The sequence below is a fragment of the Meles meles genome, chromosome 4, assembly GCF_922984935.1.
Source record: "Meles meles chromosome 4, mMelMel3.1 paternal haplotype, whole genome shotgun sequence".
In the NCBI taxonomy this organism is placed as follows: domain Eukaryota; kingdom Metazoa; phylum Chordata; class Mammalia; order Carnivora; family Mustelidae; genus Meles; species Meles meles.
This window is the reverse complement of record NC_060069.1, coordinates 85,622,436-85,645,859: the sequence shown is the minus strand read 5'-3', so window position 1 is coordinate 85,645,859 and position 23,424 is coordinate 85,622,436. Positions and strand designations below refer to the sequence as shown.

Below are 23,424 nucleotides of genomic sequence, written 5' to 3'. Positions count from 1 at the left end.
TATTCATTTATTTTTAAAGATTTTATTTATTAATTTGACAGAGACACAGTGAGAGAGGGAACACAAGCAAAGGGAGTGGGAGAGGGAGAATCAGGCCTCCCACTGAGCAGGGAATCTGACGTGGGGCTCGATCCCAGGACCCTGGGACCATGACTTGAGCCGAAGGGAGACACTTAAAGACTGAGCCACCTGTGCGCCCCAAAACATTATTTTAAATATCTTCTTGCACACATTTTTTTTTAAAAACATGGAATATCCATAGTAAGTATTTATTAATTTGTTAGCTGTTGTCTTGATGGTGGTTAGTCTGGGGGGAAAACCAGGTTTTGTAAAATTTAAGTGATCCCAAACCTTACTTTGTCTTTGTTTTCTTATTTTCTTTCTGTAATATATCACATTTCTTTATTTTTTTCCCTAGTATATCACATTTCCTCGTGGTGAACATAAATTTCTTTCTGTTTAGGTTATGTTCTTTTTAGCACATGTGTGTGTGCACAGACACGAACACAATTTTGTGTTAGCTATTTAATATAAATTTATGGATTTTCATAGTGACTGTTCCTTTGATGCTTTAGTTGAAAAACAAAATACTGGTATACTGTATGGAAATGAGAATAGAGTGGTGTAAATGGTATAATGAATATAAAAGAATAGTAATGCACACACCAGAAGATTTTCTACAAGATCAATTTCTTAGAATTAAAGTTTTAGTAAAAACAGAAAAATTTGTTTTCAAAAATCTTTTGAATGTTTCTCATCTGCTTAAAAGGAAGAATAACCTTGTTATTTATAGCTGTACGAGAGGATCCTGAAATACTGAATATAATCCAGAGAGCTTATGTAAGAAATTTTAGATTTCAAATTTTCAGATTGTCAGTATATTTTAGAAAAGATTTAATTATGAGCAAGAGAGAGAGAATGAGAGAAGAGAGGGCACATGCAGTTGAGGGAGGGGCAGAGAGAGAGAGAGAACCCCAAGACTCCCCGTTGAGCATGGAGCCCAACATGGGGCTCATTCTCACCACCCATGAGATCATGACCTGAGCTGAAATCTCGAGTCAGACACTCAACCAACTGAGCCACTACGCACCCCCAGATTATTGATTTTTAAAAACAGCCAAATAAATTCTTGTTTTTCTTCAATATTAATGTAGTGTTTGTATTAACTTCTGATACTAGTACAATATTTTGTTTTATTCCTTATGATGTTTATCTTACTAATGTAAGTGATTCATTCTTGGTCGTCCTGGAGAAGTAATTTTTGTGACTCCACTGTGGGGATTCATGTAAAATATAAACATTATAATTTTGATGGTTTTTGTAACATGACTTTTTAAAAAATTGGGATAATGCCCTCTTCCAATATATTTCCCTAATCCAGTGTGTTAAGATGTCCCATTGATGTACTAATATCATTTAGAGAATAAAACCACCGTCACATTAAATGTCCCCACTAACTATACAGCAGTCTAATTTTAGAAATAGTGAATATTAAAGTGGGATTGAAAATATTTTAAAGTCCTTTTAGAATTGAGGTATGAATTAGAAGGTAAAATGAAGTCTGGGGTGGAGAAGTGTTTGTTAATCCCAGAGTGCTAAGTGGAACCATTTAATGCTATTGAAGAATGTACGTTCTTAGTTTTTTGTCGGGTTATGTGATAACCACGCTTTAACAGCTTATAGCTACACAGTGAAGTGGGTAGTATCAGTTTGAGATTTTTGACTGGGAGCTGTGACGTAGTAGAGAGAAATAGGGGATGGAGAGGATAAGACATATTATTCTGAGAATATTTTCTCAGCCACACCATTGCTCCTTCTTTTTATATAGTGTAGCCGTAACTCATTTTGGGCATTATGGGGAGAATGGAGGAAGGAATTGGCCCTCCGAAGTGCCTGTTCACATTAGCTGATCTAAAATATAGTTAATCTTTTTTTTTTTTTAAACATAGTTAATCTTAACCCAGCTGGGGCACTCCATGAGGGGTTGGCAATGTAAGTTCCCAAATGAGGTGTGTATTAATTCATGTACTAGAGTGCCCCTGGAATTTATGGGATTGGAATCTTAATGAGGAGATGGAAATTCTGGTAGAGATCCTCAGATCATTCTTTTAACCACTTTGCTACCATCCCTCTGCCAAACCTGACTCACCTACTAGGAACTTGGGAGGATCCAAATTCCATTGTGTACTATATTGATGGTAGTCATTGTTGGGCTAAGTTATTCTCATGCCCTTATATCTGTTCACTTTAACTTTTGAAATTGTGCAGATAGTTTATACGAGTTTAATAAAGTATGGCACTGTGTTATGTATGCATGTGTGTGCTTTGTCTCTGGTAACCACATTGCCCTCTTTTTGTTGGCCAATTGGCAAAGATGCCCTCAGTTCTTCTTTAATGCCTGCCCAGGTCCTCATACAATGTGAGGAACAAATCAGGCCCCTAATACGTAAGCATCTGATGACTTTGAGAAGACTGAAGCCTTAAGGATTTATCTTGAAGGAGAAGTAAATCTTCTAAGATTTAAAACATTACCCTTGTGCTTTTTTGACTTAATCTGTGGCACTCTTACCTTCAACTTAAGGTAATATTTTTCAGCTAATGAGAACAGTATTAAAGGCAGATAATAGCTTAAAGGAAAGACTATCAGTCTTTCCTTTCCTTTCTTTTCCTTTCCCTTCTCTCCCCCTCCCCTTCCCTTTTCTTTTCTTTATATAAGCACCACGCCCAGTGTGGAGTCTAACATGGGACTTGAACTCACAATGCTGAGATCAAGACCTGAGCTGAGATCAGCAGTCAGATGCTTAACCAAATGAGCCACCCAGGCACCCCAGTTTTTCTAAAATAAAGACTATTAAGTGAGTTTTCTATAAGCCACATATATTTGATTATTAACCAAGCTTCCATGTTCTCTTCTCTACCCTTGCCTAATGAGGATTTAACAGCATAACAAGATAATAATGGCAAATGTAGTGTTTTATCCAAGATTGACTTGTCCTTATAGTCACATTTTTTCTCTCTTAAATAGCGTGAGTCTTTAAAATTGGTTAATTGAATTCAATCTTTGAAACACATTGCTCAAAAAATTCAATTGAATCTTCTCCCTCCTACCTCTTACCCACACCACAAATCTTTTCTAATGGTTTTAGACATTGGTAAATACAGTTAAGGGATGATGGCTACAGGTTGTATACTCACAGACGGAATGACAGAAGGCCTAGTAATTAATATGTACCTAGTTATATCAGAAATACATGAGCCCAAATCTTACAGCTTATAGCTACACAGTTATTTTCTCCACTTTCTCTTCTCTCTGATGTGGCTTCAAAGCAGGATTTCCTGGCAGAGGCTGCAGTGCACTGACATTGCCTTGCCATTCTCTGCCTCTGCAGTCTGCGCCTGACACGCTAGTCATGAACCTGCCACACGGCTACACACCACCTCTCGCTTAGCTGACTTTTTGGGCACGCCTTTATGTTTCTCCTCGTTCCACATTATCCCCAACTTTCATATCATTTTTGTTCTCTTTTATCCATATTTTGATAGGCTGACCCGAGGATAATCAAAAGAAACATTTATTTACATTCTGTACACTTTGACTTCAACAAATAAGGAGGCCTCATGGCCTTTGTAACTCCTACACGTCTGTATAATCATAATATATGCGGACTTCCGATCTTCTGACACTTTGCAGTGACCTGATGCTTTCGCTCCTGGTTCTGATATTTGATTTCTTGAATAGCCTTCTTGAAAATGACCTACACATGAAAAAGTAAATTATTGGATCCAGGCACACATTGCATGCAGACAAGAAGAGTGTCATTTCTTTGCAGTAATACAGAATTTTGTGTGCAGATTCATCTAAATGTCTGTCTAAGTGACTGAAAGTAAAAGGAATTCTACACAAGTGATAGGGTAGAAAGCAGGTAAAGAACACTGCCACAACCACCCGTATGCTCTGGTTATGTTTCCGCTTCCGGCTTGACTGGCTTATAAATTGTCTGCTGGATTTATGGATGTACCTGGATATGGCTATGTAACATCCGATCAGGATCACCAGCACAGCCACGAACAGGCAGCTGTTGACGTAAATGACTGCTTCATGCCATTTGACTCCCAAGGGACTTTTGAGTTTCATGCAGTCGTGAATATTTTCCTTGGTTAGTTGGCCATTTGTTAGAATGATGTTAGGCAAGGACAGAACAGCCATAACCACCCAAACACAAATAGATAAAACCTTTGTGAAAGTTATGCTGTACATGCGAGAGTCCCCAAATGGCTTCACCACCTTCAGATAGCGATCGATGCTTATGAGCCCAAGAAATACGATGGATGTATACATGTTTGCATAAAACAAAACTGAAGTGTATCGGCAGAGGATAAACTTGAAGTACCAAGGTCCGAATCCTGCGTCATGCACTATTCGAAATGGAAATGTCAGCGTCATGATGAGGTCAGCAACCACTATGTTTTTGAGATAAAATATGAAGCTGGTTTTATTCCTAATGTGGAAGAAGATCCACACTGCTAGACCGTTCAGCAGGATGCTTGCCACAAATATAATGAGGTAAAGCACAGGCAAGACAATTGTGTCAAACTCATTGTTAACAGTGGTGTTCTTTCCGGGTCCATCAGTCATGTTACTTGGAGCGTGACTTCCTTGGCTGTACAGCTCATTATCTGTAAGAGAAGTGGGGAGATGGGATGTCAGAGCTTCTCATGTGTGCTGTGTAGGCTACTAGCCTCCCTTACAGGCCACTGCTGTTTTGGGCAAATTAAAAAATGTCCTAGCAATTTAAATAGTTACGGTAGTGCATTTTTTTTAAAAAATATTTTATTTATTTATTTGACAGAGAGAGATCACAAGTAGATAGAGAGGCAGGCAGAGAGAGAGAGAGAGGGAAGCAGGCTCGCTGATGAGCAGAGAGCTCGATGCGGGACTTGATCCCAGGACCCCAAGATCATGACCTGAGCTGAAGGCAGCAGTTTAACCCACTGAGCCACCCAGGCGCCCACGGTAGTGCATTTTTAATATTTTGAGTGGCCCAAGTATTGATGGCCTCTCTCCCCAGTCCTTATCCCCTTCCCCCAGACACATACACACCGAGGTCCCTTGAGTGTAAAATGTGGTATTTCTGGTTTTTCATGCCAGTCTTTTGAAAATGAAGATTAATATACCAGTGCCAGTTATCCTGATTTTTAATTTAGTGTTTGTTATCATTACAAATAGAATAAAAAAAATCTGGGGGCAGAAAATTGGATTTTCCTGTAATGAAAATAAAAGGGCTAGTACTGGCTGTTCTCAGTTTTAAGCTGCTTAATCATCAGCGATGGAGAGAGTAAAACTAATGGATGATTTTGAAGTTTTTGCCCATGGCTTGCTTATAGAATGTAAGAGCATTTAGTAGGGACTATTGTCAGGAATAGAAACAAAAGGAAATAGTTGTTAACATATAAGACTATTATCATGGAGGGCAATTTGTCAAAAACAGTTCTAGGCTCATACCTATTTTTGTTTACAAGCCTACATTATATCTATTGCACTTAGATAAAAATTTTAAACCTTTTACTTTTTTTTTTGTTTGTTTGTTTTTTAGTTTTTAGTTCATATTGTTAAAGGCCTATGCCATACCACTCTATCACATAATCAGGAACATGGTGTGTGGGCCTCTTATTTATGTGGCAACTGTGAAAATGACTCTTGTGCATCTCCTGCTGAGGAGAGCAAAATCGACAGGCAGCTCTAGCTCAGGGCTGAGTCTGCCACCATTTTCTTGCTCATGGATGCTTCCCAAGAGCTGCTCTAAGTCAGTAACTGAACACAGGAAGGATACTAAGACAAGACTTTTCCTGGGACAGAAGAGTTTCCTTTGACAAATGACTTTGGCCGGAAGACTCCTCAGGCTGGTGAAAACTTTCTTCATATTGCACTGTATTGTGAACCTTCCTACTTGACCTCCTTGCTCCTCTTTCCTGCACAGGGGCTGGACTTGCTTTTCTGTCTGCAATCCCTTGCAGGCATATCCCCCAGTAAATCTTGTGGCCATCCAGTTATATTTTGTCATCAGCTTTTTTTTTTTTTTTTTCCTTTTAAACCTGGACTAACACAATTTTCAAATGAACTTTTTTGGATGTAAGTTTAGGAAGAAGGTCATTACTGAAGTTTTATTTGTCACTAATTAATCGTGTTTATGATAATGACAGTTATGTTTTGGAACAATATTATTTTACAGGTAGCAACACTAATTTTGTCCTCATTTTCTTATATAACAGGCAGTATAGTATCTATTTTGGTTGCCGTCTCTGAAGAAACAAAACAGGGGAGATAGTTTGATGATTATAATCCAAAAACAGGTTCTTAAATTGCTGCCTAAAATTTAAGGGTAGGCTCTTCCTGAATAACCTCGTACTCTTTCTAATTCTTTTCTTTTAATTTGCCGCTACAAGTGTTTTTAAAAACTGGTTTTCCAAAAAAAAAAACAAAAAAAAACACACAACTGGTTTTCCTGGCTGAAATATCCTTACACAGGCTAGTAATTTATACCTGGACTAGCCTGTTATAATGAGACCCATGGTATTATTGAGCTTTATAAGTTTAAAATGCCTGATTCAGCTGCTATCTACATTACTGTTGCCAGTTTCAAATATTGGTCTTGAACAGTATCATTCAAGCCTATTTTGACTTAATGAAATGTTGGACTCTTAGCTGCTTCTGCACCACAAGATCCCCATCAGCATCCATGTTATGAGAAGCCTTCCAAGATGTGCAGTTTTACCTGGGTTGAGAAAGTGCTTGAATTAATTTCCTCAATTAAACTATTAACAGACATTTTCTTCTAACCCAGGGTAGAACCCTGTGGGAAATCGAGAGAGGACAAGTCAGTTGTAATCAGGATCAGTGGTCCAGCCAAGGGACACAGACTGGAAAGGGCCAGCCACATCATATCCTGATACGATGGCTGTGTTTAACGGCAATTAACGAATCGTTTTCAAAGCCATTGTAGGTACGAATAGAAGAGTCACCAACTGTAGCATGCTCACCATGGACTATTTCAAGCCCAGTGTTGCCTCACGACAGTGCATAGGTGCTGTGGGGTGGAAAGATCCATACTTTCCAGGGTTGGTTAAGGCTGGTGTATCTGCTCAGTATGTCATTCTGTTTTAAAGTTTTCATTGTATGAAGAAGCACTCTTATTCAATGACGGTTTATTGATCATTTATGATTATTATTATTATAGATGGAGTCTTAGATCAGAATGTCAAAAATAGTACTTAAATACTCTGTCTCCTAACTTGTAAATATTAAGCGCAAGTGGCCTTGTTCCAGTGCGGTTACTGTGGCTTTGCGAGTCTGGTGTTCACCTTGTTAATTATGTCACCTCCTAGTATTTGCTTCCTTCGTTTAGGTACAGGATTAACACTTTGGAATATAGGACTTTCTAATTCAGTAGGAAAAGCCTGGGCTTGGTTGTTTCTTCATTCACAAATTCCACATTTATAATGCAGCTTAAGCAAATTAGTGGTTAAACTTGTTATGGGTTATTTTATGAAATAATATGGTAGAAGAGAGGGAAATATTGGTTTGTTGTCTGTGAGTTGCTCTGGAAGGCTCCAAACTTCATATAGAGAATTTTCTCTAATTGATTTTTTAAAGAATCAAGTCTATGTTATTTTCTTCTTTGCCAGCCACTCCTATTATTTCTTCTCTTCTGTGTCATTGCCCCCAGTTTTCCCAAAGCTAGTTGGTGTGCTCAGAAGCCTTTCTGTGCACAGTATTCCTGCTCAGGAGCAATGGCCATTAAAAGTGTGTGGCTCTCTTCACCCAGGCCGATTTTATCATGTTGTTCTTCACTGTCAATAAAAAAAAAAACTTGGCGAAGTTAGGGAAGGCTTTTAATGACAGGTAGCTTGGTGATCCAATTAAGAAAAATTAGAAGGTGTTTTTACAGTGCAAATGCTATTTTCTCACACACTCCTTGTTTATTAAGACATTATTACCTGGATTATTTGGCTCAGAGCTTGATAAAGAGTAACAATTGAGGGCGCAGATTTCTCTCCTGCTCTTCCTCCACCAACTCCTTTTAAATTAGATCAACAAAGGCAATGACATAGAACTCTAGTTCCACAGGAAATTAATATTTGGTGCCAGCACGTGTGTGAGAGAAGTATTGTGCAGGTGTTGAGGCGGTGGGATGTGGCTGTCTGTGCTGGTGTGTTGGAGAAATGCCTGGGGTTTGTAGCCACACATAAGTAACCCCGTGTGAGTACCTTATTGGGCAGGGCAGATAGAGGGCCTTCGTGTCATTGCAGAAAGTCCGATTTGACCTGCTGGTTTAGTCATTTCATAACTTTTTAAAAGAGAATAAACTATAGCCATTTTGCTAGATCTCCCAAGAGTTAAATTCTCTGCAAACATTATTTCCAGGACAGTCTCTAATACTTAGTAGATAGATGTTCACTCTGTAACTTAAGTCATTAACTACAATTTGTCTCAATTGCAGTCATGGTAGTAATGATAGAGTGGTGAAGAATCTTGATCTTTTTGCTTTCGGTGTAGCTACATTATTGCTCATTGGGGTGTGTCCCTCTTTGGCACAAAATGTCAAAGTATCAACAATATGTCACTGCTCTACCTGCCTGGTAGGAATGAAACACACGGGTCGTGCAAATTACAGGGTGTCACTACCATGGCACAGCTGCCCTTGTATGGTTATTGTTGAAATAGTTCCCCAGGAGAGGAGGAAGATGTGGTCTTTGGCCTCCTGGGAAACCTCACTGAACCTTAGTTTTTACATTATTATACCTGGAAAGTAGTAGGTACTTTAGTTTGGGTATAAAAATCTTCCGCAAATGTTAATCTTTCTTGTCCCTTTTTGAGACCTCTGTAGATGAAACAAAGCTTAGAATTAAGTAATAGCAAGTTAAATTTCTCTCGGTGATGTCTCCTACCTGTTTGCTGTTTTATATTTAATGAAAGGCTAGACTAAATGCTGATGTAGTTTGCTAATCGGTTTGGTGGCCAATAAAATCCCCAAATTGTCATACAGTATAAATAACAGTTATTGATCAAGGAAGATTTTTCTGTGTGTTTCTTTCCCCTATGGCTTACCTGGTAGTTTTGCAAGTGTCAGGTTGAGCCCCATTCTTTAGCTGTGATGGACTGGAAGCAAAAATACGTGTCAGGAAACACTTGAGGATGACTGAGGGCAGGGTTCGGCATAGGTTATTATTGGCTTGAGTCCTGGGCAAAAAAAGCGGGGAGGGGGGTGGATTAGGAAGGAATATGAACACAGTAATTTAATCTCTCTCCTTCCCTCCCTGCCTCCCTTCCTTCTGCCTGCCTGCCTGCTGGCCTCCTTTCCTCCCTTCCTTCCTCCCTTTCTCCCTTCTTCCCTCCCTTCCTTCCTTCTTCCCTCCCTTCCTTCCTTCTTCCCTCCCTCCCTTCCTTCCTCCCTCCCTTCCTTCCTCAGCTTTAGTTATTTTAGAGACCTGGGCAGGGAGAGGAGTGGAGGGGGAGAGGAAGAGAGAGAATCTCAGACAGACTCCCCTCTGAGCCCAGTGTGGGATGCCACCATGACCTGAGTTGAAATCAAGAGTCAGATACCCGACCAACTGAGTCACCCAGACACCCCCATCTTTTCTTTAAAAATACATGTATGTGCTTTCACAGTTCAGAAAAGACATGCTCTTTGGATACAAACAGCTGTGTCACAGGAGAGTTGCATACTTCTGTGTCCTTTTCCAGCCTGACATGGAGCAAGGACCATTTCTGTGTATGCTGTCTGTCTGAATGCCAGTGTATAGCTGTGGGAAAGTTATTAATGTCTCTGTGACTCAGTGTCCTCTTCTCTGAAATGAGAATCATAATTATCATATTTCAGGATTGTAATAAGGATTATGTGAAATAGTCCAAAAGACAGTTATCAGAACCTAGGTCTAGGAATGTGCTCAGGACGTGTTAACTTATATTGTCCCATCCCTGCTTCTACTGAATTCTTTTTCCCCTAACCTGAGCATATAATAAATGCATCTGTGATGGAACTTATATGCAATTGGAAATTGTTTAAAAAATGCCGTTTTTTTTTTTTTTTTAAATCTAGCAGTGATAACAAGAGTGTTTTATAAGCTCACATCCTTTTAGTATCCTATTCTTATAATCTCTGGGATTCTAATTCTGGGTTTACACTAACCAGCTGTGTGATCTCTGTCAAGTCACCTGACCTATCTGGACTGCCCTAAAGAACCTAGAAAATCCCAGTCGGGACTCTAATTTAGGTGAGCCGGCTTCTGTGTTTTCCTCAAGCATAGATTTCCCTTAAGAATTTAATATCATTTGAATGTTTGTCTTGTTAAGTCCCTGTATTTCTCTGTGATAACTGTGTTCCATCCAATCTCAAAGTATGATTAGGAGTGAATAATTTAATTGGGTTTGAGTGATGGGCATGTGCGTTTGGCTAAATTCCTGAACCTTTCCATGCTTCAGATTCCACACACATATAAAGATTAACTGAGATCATATGTGCCTGTAACATTGAATGCTTTAGAACATTTCCCCTACTTCTCCTTCAAACAGCCCTGTCTATTCTATGTCTTCTGGCTTCTCTGAAGTGTTGATAAAAGAAGAAATCTTGAGAACTGTGTTGGTAAGTATGCGGCTAAAGTCAGTTTTATGGAATGAATGATTTGTTGTAGGGGAAGTCACACTATTGCTCATAAAACCCTGTGAGACTCTAATGTCTCTTTCCTGATGTTGCTCATATACTATACAGCTGCAAAGAGAACCCAAGTAACCTCATCCCCTTCAAGTACAACCCAGATTTCTGGCTGGAGTAAGCAGTTACATTGGCTGAGTCAGCAGGAAAAGAACTCTTTGCAGGCAGAAGTATATTGAAGAATTTGGCAGCAAATGGAGAGGCACTTGTTTCTTTCTTTCTTTTTTTTTTTAATTAAAAAAATTTTTTTTTTATATCTTTTTCTGTTACTTTGCCCTTCTTCTGTTTCTGTTCCCTAGTATCACATGACTTTTAGGTGCTAGATTAGTAGTAGATGGAAAATAATGGCTTGCAAATTTTTAGTGATTCCCCTACCTGCCCAAATCCTGTCATTGAGAATTTAGGTACCATATCCATGCCTTATGTCCAGTTGCTACAGTGTGTAGTACATAGTGGGTGCTAAAAAGGTATTTTTTTGTTTCAAAGAGCATGGACGATAAGAATCTTTCCTATTTGGGTGCAAATGTTGCAGGATTTTTTAAACCAAGACAAGGAGGTGAAACTCTGCTTTTTTACTTATCAAAGTTTACCAGGAAGGATGTTTGAAACACTTCGTTTTCCTTCTTTCTTTCTTTCTTTCTTTTTCTTTCTTTCTTTCTTCTTTCACTTAGTTTTCTAATCTTCATAATAATGATCCTTGGATTCGTAAACCTTTTTTTTTTTTTCCCTCGAATCAAGCTTCTCATGGAAACATTTCCTGAAGTTTACCTGACAAACACATCTTGATTTTTACATTTCTCTTTTCCCAAGTTACATGCCCCCCCCCCCCCCGTCCCCCTCTTGGCTTCACGTACACCTTACTAAATCATAAGAATTGCAATATAGTTTACCCTGCTGAAAGAGGAGCAGTGTCTAGGGGTACCTGGGTGGCTCGGTGGGTTAAAGCCTCTGCCTTCGGCTCCGGTCATGATCCCAGGGTCCTGGGATCAAGCCCCGCATCTGGGGCTCTCTGCTCTGCAGGGAGCCTGTTTCCTCCCCTCTCTCTCTCTGCCTGCCTCTCTGCCTACTTATGATCTCTGTCTGTCAAATAAATAAATAAAATCTTAAAAAAAAAAAAAGGAACAGTGTCTAGAAGTGGATGAACCACAGCAGCAAGAGACCACAGAAAGCCCTTAAGGAGGACCCAGAAAAGAGCTGTATCCTGATGAGGGGAAGTGGGAGTCAAGGAGGTTCTATGGCTGCGGTGATGCTGGTAATTGTGGCAAGTTTGCTAAAGATCCGATGGGAAAGAAGCATGTGGAAAGGCTGAATGTGGCCAAAGAAGGTGCAGTAATCTGTGGATGATGATGGTATCGTGTGATGGAGAGATAGGAAACAGGAGCCTGATGTTGCTGAATTGGGAGAGGAGGGGGTATTGGCCTTGCAGGTGTTTGGGGTGTTAGGGCCAAAATGAGAGGAGAATTGTAGAAAGGGATCAGTAGAATTCAGTTTTGTATTTTTTGATTTGAGGATGCTCACGTATTCATGTGGTATCTGCTAGGTGATTGGAGGTACAGGTCTGGAGCTCAGAGGAGTGCTTCTGGCTGGTGATACACATTTAAGGTCAACAGAGGATCAGTTGCAGAACAAGCGGTGGGAATGGAATGAGATTACCCAGGAGGAACCTATCCAGTAGAGTGAGAATGGGACAGGGCTGATGTTGATGCTTTCAAAGAGCCTTCTTAGGGAAGGGAAGTGCCTGAAGGAGGGCTAGAGAGCTGGGCAATTATTAGAGGAAAGTAATGTCATGTGAATCAAGAAGAGAGTTCAAGAAATGAGAAGCTAGGATTTGTTTTATCCTGCAGGGAAATCAAGTAATACAGTAGAGCAGAGTGCCACCGGATAGGATTCAGTTAACAAAGAGGTCACTGTTCATCTTTGCCAGGGCTGCACGTGTTGTACTGTGCGTGTGTGTCGGTTTGGGAGGGGTGGCGTAGGGCAGAGGCAGAGGCCTGTTGACAGAGGGTTGAGTAATGTTTGTGAGGTGAGGAAGTGAGGGGACGATTTCAAAGAAAGTGTGCCTGCGATGGGAAGGAGAGAAAAGGGTGGGAGGTAGAGTGACAGGTATACGACCAGTGGAAGATTCTGTTAAGCTTCCCACTTAATGCCTGGCATTTAAAATATTTCCTTGCCCTTGCCCTTACTCCTAGCTGAGTATGGCAGCAGTGTGCTGGAGTGTTAGCTTTCAAGACCAGCCCTCGTAGCTTCCAGCTTTCTGCCCCTCCATTTCCTCATGTATAGCATGAGTATGATGATATGTCCCTCATATGCAAGGTTAAAGTGAGGATATTTATAAGGCAGCTGGCAGAGCTGCACAGGGTAGGGGCTGTCTTGTTCGTTCCTTTTGTGTGTCATAGGGACACAATGGGATGCTTTGGGGACTGATAGGTTGGCCACAAGGGGAGCCGAGTTCTCCCCACCTTGTTCATACTGATGCTGTCATGTGGTTTGTGGTCTTAGCCACCCTGTTAGGAGCCCTTTGACGGATCTCTCAGCTCTCAGAGCTTGCCCTTCCTTGCAGTTGTCTCTGAGCCTCCTCTGACGGCTATGTGTTCTCCAGCTGCAGGGCTCCCCGTGTGGTTGACTCCAGAGCAGCCGTGTGCCCCATGCATGTCCCAGCTCCTGCAAGGTGTCCCAGTGAGGATGGCTACAGCGGCAGTAATGGCTTGGTTCCAGGACCTCGTTCATGGGTGGGAATCCTGTTGGGCCACCTACTGCTCCCCACGCTGAGAGCTGATGAAAGCCCTCAGGAATGTAATGTCTGTGGTAGGCCCAAGCCTCACAGCCATTCCTGAGGTTAGATGGTATCGAGGCTTAGAGACCTGTTTTGTTTTGTTTTGTTTTTCTTTTCTTTCCCTTTCTTCTTTTTTTTTCTGCCACCCATTGATACCCTCCTTTGACTATTTTGGTAGCTGTTGTTGGCTGTACGCTGGCTTTTTAAATGCGGGTAGTGGGAAAGGACCAAGGCATTCCGAGTGTCTCCTTTATCTCAGACCTTGGACTAGTTGCTAATGTTTCCTACAGTCTACAGAGCGGTTCTGCAACCCAGGTGCTTTATTCCCTTTTCTCCCCCAGGTGGGAAGATCCGAGGTTCAGACACGTAATTAACTTGCCCTGACTCACATGGCAGGTAATGGGTAGAGTCAGCATTCAGCTCAGATCTGATTGAAACTGAAGCTGCAGTTCTATTAGACTGCCCGGGAATAAAAGTGAGGAATGATTCTGGAGCTTACTTTTGGAGGGTAGGAGATGGGGTGGGGGAGGGGGAGGTTTGTTTTCCCCTGTCCAGCTGGTGAAGGGACTGCCAGTCCTCTAAACTGGAGATCTCGTTTTGTTTGACCTGAACAATGTTGAAAACATCAGGAAATTTCACATTAGAACCCGGATTTGGATCATCTGAAAAATGAGATCTGCAGACAGTGAGCATGAGCATTCTAGTGGTATTTGCTGCCTCTTCCCAATGGGAAATGCACTCCAGTTTACCTGTTCACAGCATTCTTTGTTGGCATACCTGGGCCTCCTCACTCGGGAGCATTACCTGTCTGATCCTGCAGATACCTGATTTTGTAACCTTTGGTCCGTTTATCATTTAATCTTATGTGGCTATATTTGAACTATATGGATCATCAAATGTTCTGTTTAAATTATAAATATATTTTTCTTCTTTTTCCTCTGTTCTCCTCCCTATCGAGTCTTGAATTTTCTTGCTTTAGGGACCGTAGCTTAGCATTCTCTCCAAATGATTTTCCTTTTACCTCTTAGCAACCCAGAAAAATAGTGGTGGGAGAACTTACTTTTCACATCTGAGAATTATTGTCACAGTTGATCTTTTCACTGTGCTGAGTCCTGGGCTGGGGTCTTTAAGCAAAAACCTTACTACTTATTCTTAAACTGCTTTTGTTGGTGGGAGAATGAGATTCTGGGTCTCAAGGAAGGACAGGTTATAAATGAGCATCAGGGGAAGGGTCTGCGTCCAGGAGGGCTGAACCTTGGGCACATAGCCTCCTTCTTCAGATTCGCTGTGCTCGACCTCAACATGCTTGGCCAGCCCCTTGCGCCTAGCTGGGGGGAACCTGCTGCAGCAGGAAGAGCCAGCAGCTGTCCCTGCTAGGACACAGCCAGGCCTTTGTTCTCTCCGGCTGTGCGGGGTCTCCTTATTGCCCTTCCGACCAAGATCTGAAAGGGGAATGCCGGTAAGTGCCCGCTCCCTGGTCGAAGCTATTCATCGTTTTGTGGAGTGATTATTTGGTGGCATCATCTGTCTCCAATTTGTCTTCCACCTTCCAGTTTGTTCTTCGGAGGCTCATATCCAAAACTTTGAGAATTTCAGATCTTACAGAAAAGAAAACTTTCCTACTACGTTTTCTAGCTAAGCCAGTAGCTCATAATGGGAATAGTGCTGCAGTGTCCTTAAGTATCAGTGGTAAAGATGTAGTACTCATAAAAAACATCTAATATGTTTCTGATGAAAGGTACAGCTTCTCTTGCCTTTGGAATTGCCTCTAACCCAAGAATCTTTCCCAATTTAAATCTGAGGGAGAGAGGGGGAGGGAGTGAGGGTTTTCCAACACTGTTAACAGCTTTGCTGGAGGCCTTGGGAAAGAAACGAGTTATCTCACTGGATACAATTTACTTGTTTTTGTAATAAAATGAGGTCACTATCATCATTGGGCACTTCATTAATGCCTGCTTGGAGTCCCATCCCAAAGGTGTTGGAATGCAAAGTACATAGTTGTTCATTCAGGTTGTTCAGGTCCTACTCTAAAGTTCTCTTTCCAGAGTTGCACTTGACATCTATAGCTTAAAATTATGTGTATTTTGGTTCACATTGAGATTTAGCATATTTTTGACCTCTGACCACTTGTTTTACAAGTATTTATTTGGGAGTGATGTAAAATGGGTAGTAAACTCCATGAAGGCAAGGCTTGAGTCTAATTCTTCTTCATAACCTTATCCCCAAACCCAGTTATTCCCTTTTTACAGGAGGGGAATCTTACTAGGGAGATTCCACAACCTGCCCAACATCACCCACAGTGAGAGGCAAAGCCAGGAAATGAGCATCCATTGTTGTGACCCCAGAGCGTCTCTGATCTGACACTTGTCTCTATTAGTGGAAGCTCAGAAGTAGCCTGGTCAGTGTCTCCGACCTCAGTTGAGTAGGCAGGTAGTGAGTTTTTGACTCAGTATTTAAGTCTGTGACCCTGGACAAAACATTTTACCTCTCAGAGCTTGAACTTACACGTCTCTGAAACGAGGAAAGCAGTGAATTCCTGGCCTAGCTCCCAAAGGTACTTTGAGACGTCCTGTGATAATATATATAAAATCAATTTTATATTGTAAGCACTACAATAATATAAGGGTGTAATGCAGGGCAAATAGGTTTTTTTCTGCTCAGTAATACAATTTTTATTAGTCATGGTTAAATTTTACAGTTTATGGAGTTGAAGTTTATGTTTTTACTTTTCGTTTTGGCAAAGTTGGATTCTGTATTATTGATATAGGCTTATTAGAGAGGTTACAGGCTGTAGTTTCAATAACCAGAGTAGTGGTTTTAGATGAGTATGTGGAGCCAAATATATTTCAAGTAACTTCTGGTTCCTTAAAAAAAAAAAAAAAATTCTTGGAATTTACGATCCCAGATAAAGAGTTTAGTTTGGTTACCATCCTGCAGAAAGGAAGAATGTTTTCCGCAAGCTTAATGAGATGCTATTCCTTGTTTCAGAAAAGTCATTCCATGGCTTAAGCATTATACTTAAGAGTTAACGTTATTCTTCCTGGTGATGGTGGTGAAGGTGATCTTCATCTTTCCAATAAGGTTATCATTATGGTTTTCTAGCTGTGGATAAGGGGTAGGTATTCTCAATAGAATACCTATCAGTAGAATGAGTGTCAGGTTAGCTACCCTAATTCTTCAGATCACAGTTTAATCAAACAAATTAAATTAATAGAAAAGACTGATTGCTAAGAGACAAGTCCTCCTTCAGTTTCCTCCCTTATCTTTATCAGCAATTTAAAAACTCCTTAATGAGGTTCTTCAGTACTAGTGGATATTTTACATTTTTATCATCATCAAACCCTCATTGTTTCTTATTTTGTCCTCTTATAAAAAGAAGAAATAAATTGCCCACTCCCCATATATGTGTAATAAAAGGATCTGGCATCACATATAATTAATTTCACACATGTGTTTGCAAACACACACACACACACACATATGCACACATGCATACACAGAACATTTTCTTTAAAGCGATTCCTGTTGTCAACATCACTGGCGTTAATTACCTTATTTTTAGAACAGTGATTCTCAAACTAGTGGGAATATTTGAATCAAAATAATTCTGGTTTGATGTATAAAGATGATAAGTTGCTCAACTAGAAGAAATAAGTAATCTATCTGTTCGTATTATTATAATATTTGTCACCTACGTTTTCTCTCTCCTCTGCTTGTCATATTTCCTTTCATTATAACTTTCACGAGCTTTCTGTCCTGTACAGGACACCTCTCAAGCCACTCTCTAGGTACCCTGCTGACCTGATCTTGTCTACCTGCCCACTTGGCAGCTCCCACACTCCTGCACCAGACCTTCCCTGTCTGTCTCTCCCTTGTGCACTGGGCAGGCTTTTGAGCCTCAGTCATCTGCCACCTTTTCTCAAAGACTTCCATGTTTCCCCCTGTACTGTGTCAGCGTTCCTCAGTCCCTAGGTTTTCTAGCTGTTTATGGTTTTTAGCCTGGCTGTTCAGATCTCTAGCTACTTTGCATTTTTCCTGTTTGCCTGAATGCCTGGACAGCTCTGAATTCTTCTGTCTCCAGAGTCCAGCAGAGTACTTGACAACACAGTGTGAGGCTCAGGAGACATTCGCTTTAATGTTAGGCTCTCATGGAATGTGACCTCCTGTGACCTAATCTGATCTTAGTGGATTTCTGCCATTTTTATCTTTATGTGTATCTTCTTTTGCCATCTGAAGTCAAAGAGTACAATCCAGGGAGGGCTGAGAGAATAGGAACTGGCAGCTGATCTCATGTAAGACATGGCCAGAAACCAGGAAGAAGGCTGGTCAAACACTGGTCTTCTGATGTTTCTGAACAGCCCACTAAGGAAAAGGACTAGAGTGGAGAGTCACAAAGTCAAATATAGCCCCATAGGTCATGTCAGTGAGAAAAAGCGAGCCAGGTCTGAGGCGAAATCATCAACACTATCAGTAGGCTGATGAAACACAGCTAACAGCTGGAGCGTCGGGGGAGGTAATCAGCAGGGCTGGGGACTGCATGATCTGTGGGGTGTTGCCCCACTCTTAGGCTCTGGATTGTGGTTACACAAGTGTGCGGGTCAGTTGCTACCAGACTATCTGATTTATAAGAAAAATGGCTTTTTATAGAAAATTACATGAATTTTAAATTATGGATTAATTTTGTTAATCCACTGGTCAGACCACATAAAATTTGTCTGTGGGTTACAGTTTGTGACATCTAACTTCATTCATGGTGGAGCTATGCCAGGCCTCTCCTTGGGGTTTCTATTCATGCCTTAGGGGGACCGAGAGCCTTGTTATGAGATTCCTGCTCCAAACCTCTTCCTCATTTTTACCAATTTTCCCTTAGTATTTTCCTTTTTAACTGAAATTGATGAGTTTGTAAGACAAGCTGTGGGATGGGTTATAGGATTTCAGAATTGAATTGCAGTGTATTTAATTTGGAATGAATGCTCTTTCAAAGAGCTCCAAAGTTTCTTCTTCCTTATTGCTGCTGTATTAGGTTGAACCACATGGACATATTATTTTTATAGGTCAAAATGGCATTTTCATATAGTTCAATCTAATATGCCTACCACTTGAGAAATTTCAGTTCTTAGAATATATTACTGCAGCATGAAATTAGAATGTTTCAGGGAAAGGGGAATATTGGGGTATAATACATACAATGGAAATGTCTCTTCAACAGTGATCATAATACGCTGCTGCCTGCATATAGTAGTTATGTTTTTGATGGCATCCACTGGTCTTTTATTCATTCATTTTGCTGCATATGGTACTACATAGGCACTTTAACACAATGCAAGACTTTATCTTGTTTGAATTTCGGCTGTGTAGACCTTTAAAATGTTTGGTTGAGGGGCGCCTGGGTGGCTCAGTGGGTTAAAGCCTCTGCCTTTAGCTCAGGTCATGATCTCAGGGTCCTGGGATCGTGCCCTGCATTGGGCTCTCTTCTCAGCAGGGAGCCTGCTTCCCTTCCTCTCTCTCTGCCTGTCTCTCTGTCTACTTGTGATCTCTGTCTGTCAAATAAATAAATAAAATCTTAAAAAAAATATGTTTGGTTGAAACAACTAAAAAATAATTGTAACTCTGATAAGTTAAGTCTTGTATGTTGCTCTGGACCCTGAGTAGCCACATGGGACCTAGTCATGATGTGAAGGACTATCTTTGTAAGGGCATCCAGTAAACAATTAATTTTGTAGTTGTTCCAATTTTTCTTTTAGCCAGTCTATCTAAATTGGTTTGAGAAGCCCACTGATAATTTCTTTTCAGTTTCCTTTATAACTTTTGTGTCTGGTAGGTAGAAGGAGGAAGAGGCTTGAACAGGGAAGTCGTCCATCCCTAATAGAGTGTGGCAGGCCCTGTGGTGCCTGCAGTATCGGGGCAACTCATGTCCATGTGTTCCTTTCTTACACCTCTTCTGCCAGCTCCCTGCCTGAAGCCACACGGCTGAGTGCTGACAGCCAGAGTGTTCTCTGTTACCACTTTTCTTCAACTAGATCAGAAGCATCTTTAGTGCAGGGATCTCCCATGATTTATTTCAGCTGCCCTCTCTTATACTGGCTTCTGCAGAGTTTGACCCTATTCTCTGTCCTCTAGAGAGTTGCTCTGGTGGCTGAAGGCCAGCATCTCTGACCTGAGAGTATGTTCAGGCTATTGGCTAATGCTCCTCTGGTAACAGAGAAGAAGTCTGTGTTTGTGTTTCTATCTTGTGTGGCACAACAACAATATTAGTAAGAGTGAGGGTTTGGCAAATGCTGGCTAATACTATTTTGCAGGTAGGATGGTTCTGAATTATTTAGATACATTTTAATTTAGTAAAAGGCATTGGATTCTAGTTGGAGATCTTTCATTTACTAGGGCGGGTTACCTATGCCTCAGTTTTCTCTAATGTAAAACATTAATCATTGGATTGATTTGATGATTGAATGGGGTATTACCACAGTATTACCTCATTGATCCTTATAGATTGTTTTATATGGTGCTTGGCTTATAGTCAGAACTATATCAATGCTTCCTGGGTATTCATAAGAGTAGTACCCTCCTCTCCCCATCCCCCCACCCACCATTTTTCAAATAAACTGAGTCTTAGAGAGGTTCCTTCAGCAGACAGCTGAGTGGGAGAGCCCAGATTAACACATCTAGTGAGAGACCGAGTCTGGATTTGAACACAAGTCAGTCTGAGCGTTGTGTTCTTAACTGCTCCGTTGTTGCTGCTTCTACACAAATTGGGGGTTCATGTGCTGATTATAATGTGATGCCTCCTTTGGAAAAACTAGGAAGTAAAGTAGCTGCATAGTGGGGGGCTATTATGTATGTACCCAAGGCGGTCATTTAGTTCCTGCAGTCAAGTAGTACAGGAAGTAAATCACAAGTCTATATAATTTTGCTTATAAACTATGCATCAAAAAGAGGTCACTAATAGCCAACAGCGCATTGACTGTGAACTGGCTCAGTATGGCTGGCTGACTGATGATAGACATGATTCAGGGGTGCAGCTCTACGGCTTACTTGGGTACCTTTTCAACTCCAGTTTGCTCAGCTGTAAAATGGAGGTAATGGCAGTATACACCTTACAGATGAGTGAAGCTTTTTCTTTATTTAAAATATGGATTAAAATACACAGTGCTCTTGGGCATATATTAAGCTATCAATGTGTATTATGATTTTTTTTTTAAGATTTCATTTATTTTTTGAGAGAGTGAGAGAGAGAGGAGAGGGGAGAAGGTCGGAGGGAGAATCAGACTCCCTGCAGAGCTGGGAGCCCGATGTGGGACTCGATCCAGGGGCTCTGGGATCATGACCCAAGCCAAAGACAGTGGCGCAACCAACTGAGCCACCCAGGCGCCCTATGATTGTTGTTTTAGTATTAAGGCTAGAAGGGCAGTGTGTGTCATAAGTTTTATCTAATACATTAGAGAAAGTCATTTAAGGAGTTACCTTCTCTTTCCAAAATGATAGAAATTGCTTTCAAAAATTGCATTATTAAAGAGTCACTGATTCAAATGACTTAATGTGATGTCATATAACAAGTGAAACAGTGCTCTTCTTCAAATGCATTTTAGTGTAAATTTTTCATCTTTGGTTAATAAGAATGTTAATAAAAGATGAAATATGCTACTTAGGAGCAAGATGGAGAACAAACTCTATTTTGCCCATTTTTGCCACATAAGGAGGAGAGTATTTACAGATTGTCACCAGAGAGGCGCATGGGTGGCTCAGTTGGTTAAGCATCTGCCTTGGGCTCAGGTCATGATCCTGGAGTCCCCGGATCGAGTTCCACATCAGGCTTCCTACTCAGCAGGGAGTCTGCTTCTCCCTCTGACCTCTCCCCTCTAATGCTCTCTCTCTCTTTCTCAAATAAATAGATAAAATCTTAAAAAAAAATCGTATCTTTAAAAAAACAAAAACAAAAACAAAATTAAAAAAAAAAAGTTGTCACCAGGTCAGGGCGCCTGGGTGGTTCGATTGGTTAAGTATCTGACTCTTGGTCTCGGCTCAGGTCTTGATTTCAGGGTCAGGAGTTTGGGCCCTCTGTTGGACTCCATGCCCAATATGGAGCCTACTTAAAGAGGAAAAAAAAAATTGTCACCAGGTCAGGAAGGAGTTTGACTTTGACCTTTGGTCTGAAGTAGAATGTTTTGAGTCTTGTTTCTTTTTCACCTGGATGTTTTCCAAGTAGTTCACCTCAACTACATTTTTTTTTTTTTAAGATTTATTTATTTGACAGATAGAGATTACAAGTAGGCAGAGAGTCAGGCAGAGAGAGAGAGAGGAGGAAGCAGGCTCCCAGCCAAGCAGTGAGCCCGATGCGGGGCTCGATCCCAGGACCCTGGGATCATGACCTGAGCCGAAGGCAGAGGCTTTAACCCGCTGAGCCACCCAGGCGCCCCCTTCAACTACATTTTTAAAAAAATGTTTTTATTTTCTTTAGTTGGAAACTAATTTTTATTTAAATTCTAGTTAACACATAGTGCAATATTGGTTTCAGGAGTAGAATTCAGCGATTCATTACTTACATACAATCCCCAGTGCTCATCATAACAAGTGCCCTCCTTTATGCCCATCCCCCATCTAGCTCCTCCCCCCAACCACCTCCCTCCATCAACCCTCAGTTGGTTCTGTTGTTAAAACTTTATTGTTATGATTTGTTTTCCCTTTCCTCAACGCCCCCCCTTTTTTATCACTTTTATCTACTTTTTTCTTTTCTACTTTATCTATTCTACTTTATCACTTTTATCTTACTTTTTTATCACTTTTATCTACTTTTTAATCACAAGATCATGGTTGCCTCTGCTCTCCCCTCTCTTTTGATGGTCACAACTACAAGAACTGCAGGTGACCCTGGTGTTTGTATTAGTGCACATCTTTCTACCTGAGGAAGTGGGAACAAACTGTATTCATCTCCATCTTGGAGAGGGAGAATCTGGAACCTAAAGAGGTTGGGATTTGATTAACATTATGTAGTTGGCTGGGACAGAATTGGAAAGGATCAGTTCTCCTTATCATGTTTGGCTCCACCAAGTCCCCTCCAAGTATTCCTTCCTTTGAGCCAAGTCTTGGTTCTTGGTAACCAATTCTAATACCTCAGCATACTTACCTATAACTTAATCTACCCTAAACAGAATGGAATGGAGAACCATTAAAATTGTAGTTGTGTCTCTGTTTAGGAACAAGTAATAGAAGAAAAATAATTCTGATATTCAACTATTAGTATTTAAATTAAATAAATATTTGTTTTTCTGTAATAACACAGTAAGAAAACCAATTAGTGTATGTGTGTGTATACATATTTGTGTGTGTGTGTGTATATCTATATTTATATTTATATATGTATATATATAAATTATGTGGGACTGTGGGACTGGAGAGGTGCAAGGGCCCTCTAATGACCATCTGATCTGATCCCCACATTTTACTGTGAGGGATGTCAGTGAGCTCTTGAAGAAGAGGCTTGCCCAACTCACTCTGATAACTTTTGGCATAGTCTTCAAACCCTTCACATTTTGTGGTGGGTCCTGGATTTTCTGCCCTGAATCAAACTACTGTCCCTTGCCTGTGCATAGAGCATCTGTCCTGTAGACTGTAGACTACTCCCAGGTGATTTTACCTAGATTTTGCCTCACTCTGTTTTGCCCTCACCAGGACAGGCTTTGAGGGAGTTTTATGCGTTTTCCTAGTTTTCCTGTTTGGAGGCATACAAAAAACAAATGACTATTCTTGTCTCCTCTATTTTAAATTTCTGTGGCATTTTCTGAGTACAAGGCAAAGCATGAAATATTTTTTGTTCTTGAAGGAAGCGAAACCCTGAGATATCAAGGAAGGAAGAAGAGCAGGCACGCACAAAGAAGAGAGGGCATGCACACTGGTAACCTGAAGAAAAACATCAATTCTCATTTGGTCTCCCTTCACCCACCCTCT

At 40.8% G+C, this 23,424-nt stretch overlaps 2 protein-coding genes across 5 annotated transcripts in view; one reads left to right on the top strand and one right to left on the bottom strand.

Annotated features, from left to right (window-relative positions):
* Window positions 1-23,424, top strand: part of MED12L (mediator complex subunit 12L) — a 324,770-nt gene that overhangs the window by 197,959 nt on the left and 103,387 nt on the right. The gene's annotated exons all lie outside the window — the stretch shown is intronic.
* GPR87 (G protein-coupled receptor 87) lies at window positions 3,635-9,140 on the bottom strand. Its single transcript, XM_046002173.1, has 2 exons — window positions 9,107-9,140; window positions 3,635-4,677 (listed from the first exon to the last, which is right to left on the bottom strand). Exons 1-2 carry the CDS (start codon window positions 9,138-9,140, stop codon window positions 3,635-3,637), a joined length of 1,077 nt encoding a protein of 358 aa, XP_045858129.1.